The 10903-nt window shown below is 30.2% G+C and overlaps 1 protein-coding gene across 1 annotated transcript in view; it reads left to right on the top strand.

Moving 5' to 3' along the window:
- Positions 1-7148, top strand: part of LOC106463839 (LIM and senescent cell antigen-like-containing domain protein 1) — a 27739-nt gene extending 20591 nt beyond the window's left edge. The window contains exons 7-10 of the mRNA XM_013923918.2: positions 314-464; positions 1421-1562; positions 3140-3215; positions 4116-7148. Coding sequence (XP_013779372.1) covers positions 314-464; positions 1421-1562; positions 3140-3215; positions 4116-4239 — 493 coding nt within the window. The 3' untranslated portion in view covers positions 4240-7148. The remainder of the gene's footprint in view (positions 1-313; positions 465-1420; positions 1563-3139; positions 3216-4115) is intronic.
- The last annotated feature ends 3755 nt before the right edge of the window (positions 7149-10903 follow it).

Genomic DNA, 10903 nt, shown 5'->3' with positions numbered 1-10903 from the left:
ACGTTTCGACAAGGTTTTGTATCTGATAATGACAAAACCTTGTTGAAATGTTGTACATTTGCTGTTATGTTAAACTTATATTAAAGTTTTTCTTCATTACCCATTCAAGCCGTCTCCAGACATTATTACACTTAGTCTATATTACTTTTTGATATAGTTATTTCACATATGTAACTGTAGAGGGAAGATTATTTTTATATTAGTTTCTAGAAATTGTTATTTTTAATTCTCAGAAAGACTTAGCATTGATGTTTGTTATAAGCAGAACTAGAGATGTTTCATAGAAAATTATTGGATGATGCAAAATTTTCAGCATTGAACTGACAGTTGAAGCTCGTGAAGTAAAAGATGAACTTTACTGTTTACGCTGCCATGATAAGATGGGAATCCCAATTTGTGGAGCATGTCGTCGCCCTATTGAGGAGAGAGTGGTGACTGCCTTGGGTAAACATTGGCACGTGGAGGTAAGGCAATAAAGTGTAAAGATTTTCTTGATTTTTCATTGTCAGAATAAGATTAGTTAAGTTTAGGAGATTGACAAAACTGAGTAAGTCATAGTATCTGGTAATTTTTAGTAGTTGTCAATTTTAAAGTTGTGTAATAAATTGATGCATGTAAACCTGAAGAAGTTTAAGTTCGTTTTACCTGTGTATAAAATTACCTGGGAAGAACAGCATTGACCAAAATAAAACTGACGAAAACATCAACTATAACTAAAGTCGTATTAAAGTTAAATAAATGTAATACTAACGCTTTTATTGTATGAGTGTGTTTAATAGGAAGATATGATTCATTCATATAGTCCCAGATTTCTAGTTTTATTTTTGACTACATAATATATTTTGCGCTTATACTTTAACCTTTTTTTTTGACATAGTGAGCATTTTAAATTTTCATTTCCCTTCTACTTTTAAGCTTACATTTGTTTTATCACCCATTGAGAATTTTTAATTATAATATAACTCTGGTGTAATTATTATTATTTAACAGTTGCTGATTAAACTAAAATAATGAGATTTTGCTTGTTAAATAACATGGAGTAGGTTTCGCTAGGCACATTGCTAAGGTGTTGTTGTTGTTTACACTAAGCCTTCACCAGTAGTTAAAGAACTTGAATAGAAAGTCATAAATTTGAGTTTTATCCAAAATTAGATTTAAAATTTTATGATCTAAGAAAGACTTGAACAACTTGTATTTATTATTTAAAATTAACTTTATTACTTAAAATAATTAATGCATTAGACATTGGACAATAGTTTATAAGCAATCATGGTTTAAGAAAGCTTTGTATATTTGCATGTGTTTATTTCTTAACATATTTGGGAAGCTGAAGTTTAGGAAGTAATTTCTTGTTAATAAAAAAAATCCTGTAAGCTGATTATTAATGACTATAATTGATACCTTATTTTCTTCACACTAGCACTTTGTATGTGCCAAGTGTGAAAAACCTTTCCTGGGTCATCGTCATTATGAAAAGAAAGGACTTGCTTATTGTGAAACCCATTACCACCAGTTGTTTGGTAATTTGTGCTTTGTCTGCAATAATGTTATTGCTGGAGATGGTAAGATTTTTTTTTCTTCAGATGAAAATGCATAAAATATTAATGTATTACTTTCAGTTGTGTTCAATAGTGAACCAACTGTTTCCTAAAGCTATAGCCAATTCCTTAAAAATAGTTCAGTATTAGTGCTTTTCAAGTCAAGAGAAAGAAACTCCATAGGTATTGTTTTTATTTTTGTTAACTACTATCAGAGTGTGATATAAGATAGACAATTTTTATAGCATAAAAGCCCCCTGTGGGTCAATGGTAAGTTGAGGGACTTATCACTATATACATCACTATATAGTAGTTTGTTGTCTGTCAGTCAGTCAGTAGACACAAAAATTATGTCACATAAGGGATGCTTAATGTTGCAATTTATACTGTCGAGGCATCAGTAAAATTTGTGAATGCCAGGAATCATGAGAATCATGTATACTTACAACTAAAAGAGTGTAAAGAGTTTCTTATTTGAGGCATTCTTGGTCTGTCAACAACCATGCAAATTATAGTTCTAAATCTCTACTTTTTCACTTTCCACATGACTTGTGCAAGTACAAGGAGAATTAAATAAGCTCTAACCCCCCCCCCCCCCCCCACCAGGCTACATTTCATAGTTAATCTTTTTGTAACAGGAGCCTCTTTAAGTGTTTTTCTGAGCAAGTCACTGTGTCACATCCACAATTTAATTAAACACATTTACTATCAATGTATGTGAATGAAATTAATATTATAATGTATGTTATCATTCAAAGTTTTATTTTATCCAAGTTTTCAGTCCTTTATTTCAAAGTAAACTTTTAAAAACTACTTAAAACTTCAGATGTATCGTCATGTGATCAACGAGCTATGAAAATTCTCTACTTTGGCTCTCTGTATCTTCAATAATACAATGATAGTTGAGTAGAGGTACATTTAGACAATAAGATGCTTACGTAACCTTTTGATATATTTCTTTCAAAGTTCTCTGAATGAATAAAGTTGAAAAAGTAATACATTTTTTCAACCCCTGACAGCTGCCACAACAACCTTCAAAAGATTTGTTTAAGCATTATAGCCTACATGTAGACATTACATACACACGTGTATACCTGTTAGAAAGTGATAATTTTACACTATAATCTAACAATGGTTATTTTGAAACTTGAATTCAGTTTTAGTCACGGATTACATGTAATTGTGACTGTAGTATTATTGGCTGCTTGATCATCTATAGCACTTATGGTTGTTTCTAACCTAAATATGTTATAGTTAGAGACAGTCTACATTGTATTTAGGTCTTACTATCATGTTTTAGATAATTATGTATTAGTTATGTTTTAAAATGCATAACTGAAAGGTTTAAACAATTTTTAAATATACATCACACTTGTTTTAGTACTTGGTTTGTTGTCAGTTTATTGAATCAGCAAAAATGTTTTATTGGTACTTGGTTTGTTATCAATTTATTAAAGTAGCAAAAAATTTTTTATTAGTACTTGATTTGTTATTAATGTATCAAAACAGCAAAAATGGTTTATTGATACTTGATTTATTATTAATTTATCAAAACAGCAAAATTGTTTTAATGATTCTTTGTTCATTTGTTTTTCTTGCAGTTTTCTCAGCTCTAAACAAAGCCTGGTGTGTGAATCATTTTGCTTGTGCAATTTGTGACACAAAAATGAGCCAGAAGTAGGTTTTTATAGTTAGCTTATTATTTTAATTATTATTAGATTAGAAATATTTAGCTTTAGTAGCAAACATAATTCAAAACACTTTTACTTCATATGTCAACATATTTCAAGATAATAAACTGCCTAGGCTTTTGCAGAAAGTTAAGTTTGCGTATACTATATTCAGTGTGATGAAATACTTCCACTTGATACATGTTAGATATTATTTGTACAACTTTCAATATTTGGCCTTCCATTTGGCTGTGGGCTTTGGAAAAAAACTTGTAAATATGGATCTTGTAATAATTTTGAGAACAATATTGTTTACTAGTTTAAGGAAGGTTCTTTGTTTAGCTGTAATGAATTGCTATGTACTTATATAAGTCCATGTTTAGACAAGCAAGTTTTTATTACCTCTTGTGCACAACCAGTATCAAGTTATAGAGTAGCCTGTTGTTTTGTTTGTCGCTATGCTGGAATCACTTCTTCCTTTACATTTCTGATGTGGTTCAATAATATAGTTATGTCTTTCTTTGCAACATTAATATTTCATGTCTTGCATACTTTTATAATTATGAAATAGGTGAGAACTACTCATTGGAAAATTATAAATTCCTGTAATATAATATTCCCAGGAGAATTCAATTTTAAGGGCCATCTGTACTTTCAAATAATGCTTCAATTGAGTTCAGAAAGATGGTCAAAGCTTTTAATGGTAACTGGGAATGACCAGAGGCAAGGTGATTGGAGATGCATGTTGTTACTATAGTTCACTAACAACTGTATACCTCAGGCTGCTAATAAAAATTACATGAATATTTCTTAAATCAAAATCTTAAGTATGTTAACTGTAAAATTTTTTCTTTCAATAAATATATAGTAAAATGTGGATTCATTTCAGTTAAATTTTTATTTTTAGGACTAAGTTTTTTGAGTTTGACCTGAAACCAGTATGCAAAAGATGTTATGAGAAGTTTCCTGGGGAGCTGAAAAAACGACTGAAGAAACAGTATGAAAGTTCTCCAAGGAAAACAGTCATCTAAGTAAACGAATCTTTCTGTTGTTCTATTTTTGTTCTGCAAGAGAAAATTTAGTCTACTATTGAGAAGATGGTTACTTCAAGTGCCCTTAAATAAAGTGCCTCATAAAATGACCAGATAATGTCTTTACCAGTTACATTTTTTGTAAAGTTGTGTTTTGTGACATAAGAATATGTAAGACTTTTAATTTTTAAATGTTATTTTTAGTTGTTTATGTGTAAGATACAGAAAAGTAGTTGTCAGTAAGCACCAGTGTTGTATTAAAGATGAACTCGACTGTTGTATAAGTTGATATGTAATAATTAGTGACATATTCAAGTTCTATCTAAACAGCTGTTTATGAAAGAAGTGAGAAATACATCTGATGTGCTCTGTTTTCTGCCAGGAGTTGTTATATGAGTTTTCATTATATGTTTTATTTTTGTATTTTTATGGGGTTTTAAACAGCAGTACAGTTTTAAAGAAAAATGTAAGTCATTAGACTGTTCTTAACAAAAACAACTTTATAGTTGTTTTTGACATGTATAGGAGATAAATCTCTTTTAAAGTTTATTTTGTATGGCTGTTTTGCTGAAAGCATCTTTACAATATTTAAGTGCCATTATTTTGTAGCCTTTATCAAAATGGGATGTGGCTGTTTTGTTGACCCTAAAATAATAATTAATGAATATTATCCTGGAACTCCTCTAAAATGTTTTCCTGAACTAACTTAAAGAAAAACCTTCAAAGTAAGATACGTTTTTGAATGCATGTGTTTTAGACTTGTGCAATAAGGTGAGAATTACATATTTAATCTCAGTGATAAATCTAAAACTCCAGTGTTGTTTTTACTTATTTTATATTTTACCTCCTCTAGCAAATAAATAATACATGCAGGTTTCCTAATCCAAAATGTTGTGTTGGAAATTCTAATTAGTAACAATAAAGTAATGCTGTGTTATTTCTTGTTAACAGTATTATCCAGATTATATTTATTTGGATATAGAAGTGGAGTAAATATACCACCTTTACTGAAAGAAGTTTCAAAACAAAATTACGTATACCATGTTAAAGCTTCTATTTAACCAGGTGTATGACAATCACTGAGAGTGAAATAAATACATACATACATACACACACATATATGGTTTTTATACACTAAGAGTATGTAACTATACTGCAAACATGTAGAAAAAATTATAGATTGAAAAGAAAGAAAGGTCTTTGAAGCTAAAGAAGTTTTGTCTAAGGTTCACACTAAATTTTTCTGAAACATTCATGGGTCATGTATTCTCTCATTTATCCTATTTAATTCATTCATACATAAAATATCTGAGTGTTATATAAATTCTTCCATGGCTGTAGCTGTGTTGTGGCATTACGAGACAGTAACCTAAACACTTTACTGCCTGAGTTTAACAAGTGAGAATGCATAGTAGTTTGTCTTAGGCAAGATTTAGCTGACTAATACCAGCCATAAGCATGAAGTACTGTAGTAGTTTTAATAAAGGGAGACTTCTCCAAGAGATCATACATGGGTACTGGTACTCCTGAAAATTTCTGGTGCTTTCTTTATGTGTTTTTTTTGTTGTGTGTGTGTGTGTGTACTCCAGTTTACTTTTCTGAATATGGAAATGTAATGCTTATTTAAAATGTTTTCAGTTAAAGTACTTGTGCTGCTAATTTTTACTCTTTCAGTACAACTTGTTAGATATGTGCTTTTTAAGAGGTATCCACTTAAATTTGGTTAAATATGACATTTTGAAACAGTTATTTATGGGATAATAGATTTATTTCTGTACAATGTTTCATCTTTAACAGTCATATGTACCTTCGATGTTATACATGATCATATCTCATTGTTAAAGATGAAACGTTGTACATAGTTACTGTGTGGTGGTGATGCTAACATCGGTGTGTGAAAAACAAAATACTGTGGTGTTATTTAAAATTTTATATGTATATTGGATTGTGTTGTACTAACACAATGCTGTTTTTAAGCTCATTGTTATTTGTTCCTTTCTTTTTTTCTCCTCACCAAATTGTGTTATAACTAAATATTGAATATGCTGTGCATACATAGGTTTCATGAATATTTTCATTGAAAGCATACAGACTGACTCTGGCTGTATTTTTTAAGTATAGAAAAAACAATGGGCTGGAAGTGCCAATAAGCACTTGGTATTTTTGTGATTAGTATCATCCAGAGCAAGCAGTAGTAAAGAAATGAAATTTACTTTAAAAATCTTGAAAATTTTCTTAATCATATGTCATCTTGTATGAATTTTGTAAAATCTTGCATTGTTAGTTATAAAGAAGTACTTTACAGAAAGACAGTGTAAAAAATATTGTACTTGAATAGGTTGTGCTAAATTTGTGACTTGTCCTTTATTAGTGCCTTAAAGAAAGCAAAAAATACTTTTTTGTTTCAGCCAGAAACTAAATTCAATGAAGATATAATTATATGGTAGGTATAGATAACAAAAATTTTAAGTGATGTAAGTTATATTTACAAATCGTTTACTTAGGTAAGTAAAAGAAAGAGATGTATGGTAATAAAAGTCTTAAAACAAGATAATTGTTAAGAATTATGATAATTATAAATCTTGCTTTGTTTTTACATACCATGAAGTTAGTTAATACAACTAAGTTCATGACTGTATGTTTAGGAGTTTGTTCACGCAGTTTCTGAAGAGAAAGAGATTAGAAATTTAAAAAATCTCATTGGAAACCCTTGTTTCCTTAATTGTGGTATACTTGCATATTTCTCAACCATTATATTAGGTGTCAAGGATTAAGGTGAACTGTGTTTTTTCCACATGTTTTTGTCAGTCTTTTAACTTGGTTAAATATGGAGTAATACAAGAAGCTTTGTTTTAGCATTTTTATTGTAGTATTTTTACATTGGTATACATTTAATTTCTTGTATTTTAAACAATTTATTTATAATATTTTATTAGAAAATCTCAAAGTTTTATTTGTTTTTATTCATACTAAGATACAAGTTAATAATGTATTTTCTTTTTGCTTGTTATTAAATTTAATGTTTGCTGGTTTATATGTTACAAGTCTTAAGAGTTGTGACATTTATGGTTTATTACGTGTCTTATGTGTGAGAAAAGTTGGTTTACAAATATTATTTAAAACTTTTAGTACCTTTCAGTGGTCCAAGATCGGGAAAGATGTAATTCACTTATCATATACATCATTGATTTTAAATTATCTATCAGAAATCAATAATTATCTTAACTTTTTCCCATCTCCATTTTCATACAACAACAAAAAATAAATTGTTTAATGTAGATTTTTAGATGCTCTGAATCTAGAAATATGTGACGTACATTTGGTGGAATCTGTAATATTTTATTTTAAAGACATCATATAGAAACATTAATCATTTGAGTATTGCTTTTTTTTGATACACTAGAAATACTATCTTGTTTGATATTTTAATAAGTTAAATTCAGTAGTTCAAAACTTTTGCTTTTAAGCTTACTTGTCTGCCTATGAGAAAATATAGTGTTTGGAATTTTAAATATGGGAAGAAATTTAGTAGCACATACCCAATTATTGTGTGTATCCTAAAACTTTTTATTGTAGATACATAACATGTTATTGATTAATTCCTATTTGCAGTGTTTACAAGGTTTGTTAAAAATAGATATATAACATTTTTGGTGAAAACCATATTTTCAGTGCTTTATAATTAACTAAAACTTAACTTCTCCTGTGTACTTATCCTGCTTGTATAGAGGGGAAAGTACCAAGAATAAAGTTTATAATAATACTAAAGCGTATCCAGTGCTTTTCATATAAGTTTTATACAACAATATCACACACTGTTATGTTAAAATAACTAGAAAGAAACTTAACAATTTTTGTTAAGAAGCAGACAATATTTCGTTGTTTGTTATGGTTTAAGTTGCATTTTGGTCCTAACAGTGTGCATTACCGAAATTGTATTTTTGTAAAATCTCACCAGTAGCCCTTACAATCTTCTTAAGTGCCCTGGCATGGCCTTGTGGTTAGGACACTCGATGCTCAATATGCAGGATCGAAACTTGGCCTCGAATACGCTCGCCCTTCCAGCCGTGGGAGCATTAATTACGACTGTCAATCCTACTATTCGTGAGTCAAAAGTTGGCCTAACAACTGTCCGTGAATGCTGCTGGCTAGTTGTCTTCCCTCTGGTCAGCAGTTGAAAATCAGGTGATCGCGGCAGATAGCCTTAGTAGCTTTGCCATAAGCAAAACAAAAACAAAATTTCTTAATCACTAATGAGTATTTTAGAACAAGTATATTTTACTATTTTAGACGATGGTTTGAAATGGATCTTTGTACTTGTAATTACTGTAGGTGTTTTAACATGAGTTAAACTGTAATTTATTTTAATGTTATAAAAGTACAGTATTAGAATAAAACCTGACTTGGTGCATTCAGTATTTATTTTCATATAATACATTCAAATGTTTAATTGCCTAAAATTTAAATTTTCACTTTTTACATTGCAGTTCATCTCATTGTTCCACAAAAGTAGTTCTTTCCACTTAAGTCTTAGATTAATGAACTTGTTTTTGAACTGTTGTCAACCAATGGAGGGCCCTTATGAAGTAATTGTATGTCTTGTCTGTTAGAATACTCCATGGAAAGAACTGGCAAAAAAATGTAAAATAATCAACTTTTAGTTTAAAATACATACAAGATGGGTGATTTCACATAGTTGAAATAATTGTAATATTGGTAGTATATTCGTTTGAGCTTATTGTGTGACTCGTATATTGTTAAGAACCAAGTAACCAACAAAGAAATGGACCGACAATCACTTTGATGAGCAATTTGTTTAGAAAAAAATATATAAGTATTTAACGGTAATTCTAGGGCTAATAAAGCGGAATCATAGAAATCGCAAGCACGAAGTGACTAATTGATACGTATTGAGAATTTAAAATAGTCTTAAGTCGATATGTCAATTAATTTACGCTATTTACCAACAAGATTGATTCATACCGTTTTTTGTTTTTGACACAAATACGTTTTCATATATATATATATACAACAGTACAATTTACAATAGCAACTATTACGATTAATTACTACAAACAAAGTTTCATAAACAAAGATTTCGCTAACTTACAAATAATCTAAAATCGTCTTCCTAGTTCAGAGTCTCCTTGATATTCAGCAAGTTAACTTGAAGTCGATGTACGTACAATTGTCGGGAAGCTAGCAAGCTAGCTTTGTCAGGCACTGAATTGTTGGACCATCGAAGTAAGATAATATTTTCATAAAATCACTAATGTCCGATGAGAATTCACTGACATTCGAAATTTATAACTGTTCCTAGTCAAATGTATGTTTTCCGGTTGATAAGGGTTAGCAAAATCACTGTTTATAGTGTACATGGTTATAGCAGGTTCCTAGCAGATTTATATGTTTCTTTTTGGCGAGTTGCCTTGGCTGTTTTTTATAGGCACCATATTTAATCGGTTATGGAAGTGGATATATTGTTGATTCTTGTGTTTACGAATATTCTACAACCTTGGAGAATTGGCAGGAGTTTCGCCATATGTAACTAACACAGTAAGCTAGTCATGCATATTTCTAGATACAAATTCAATCCAAACAACGTTCATACTAAAAATAAGCCAATTTTTAATTAAGTCATTATATATATACATTGGCAAGATTGCATTATATATACAATACATTATTTAAAGGATTATACAACTTCAATAATGAATAGAATACAACCTGTACAAATTACTTTATCATAAAATTGCATAGTACATGAAAGTACACCAGTACAAATGTTATAAACCCTTATGATATGGATAATCTTCAAACCATATCCTCACAATGAATAAGTTGCAATTTAACAGCCTTATGTTTTATTTTCTTTCTTTCGCCCTTTTTTCTTCCTCTTTTCTCTCTCTTTCTGTCTTTTTCTTTCTCGTTTCTTCCATCTGTCTTTTTCCTTCTTTCTTTGTCTCTTTCTTTCTGTCTGTCGTTTTCTTTCTTTGTCTGTTTCTTACACTTTTTCTTTCTTTCTTTGTCTCTTCCATTCTCTCTCTCTTTATCTTTCTGTATTTTTCTTTCTTTCTCTCTGTTTTTCTTTCTATCTCTCTCTCTTTCTATTTTTCTTTCTCTGGTTGGACTTTACGACCAACTAACAGGTATGACAAGCTTTGCAAAATTGATAAATGTCTTGCCTAATATTTGGCCAAAAGAAATATCTCATAATTTTGTCACCCGTTTTGTTGACACCTAAATGATCTCCATGGGGAGTTCATGGGCAACTCAATATTTCAGAAGGACATGCTTTGGGAACAACAATTTGATAAACAATAGCCCAGTCCTCTGAAGCTGGCACATCTGGTGGTCTCCATTTCCTCATAAACACACCATTTTTGAAAAAATAACCATTTGGAACTTTCTTCAGTTCATCTTTCGGGAGTGCATATTTAAATAGTGAAGTGATCAGTTTACTTTAAGTAAGTGGAACTTCACTAGGTGAATCGCATCCTTCATGTGATCAGTTTACTTTAAGTAAGTAGAACTTCACTAGGTGAATCATATCCATTGTTGTCACTCACTGAGGTATTGTCAGTAGGACGATCATTAACAAGATCCCTGTCAGATCCAAAAATTTCTGAGACAAATCTATAATATCATCCTCTGAATCCACGCT

This window comes from Limulus polyphemus, unplaced genomic scaffold (genome assembly GCF_000517525.1).
Source record: "Limulus polyphemus unplaced genomic scaffold, Limulus_polyphemus-2.1.2 Scaffold1496, whole genome shotgun sequence".
Taxonomy (NCBI): domain Eukaryota; kingdom Metazoa; phylum Arthropoda; class Merostomata; order Xiphosura; family Limulidae; genus Limulus; species Limulus polyphemus.
The sequence above is the reverse complement of the archived record's forward strand: the minus strand, read 5'-3'. Positions and strand labels throughout refer to the sequence as shown.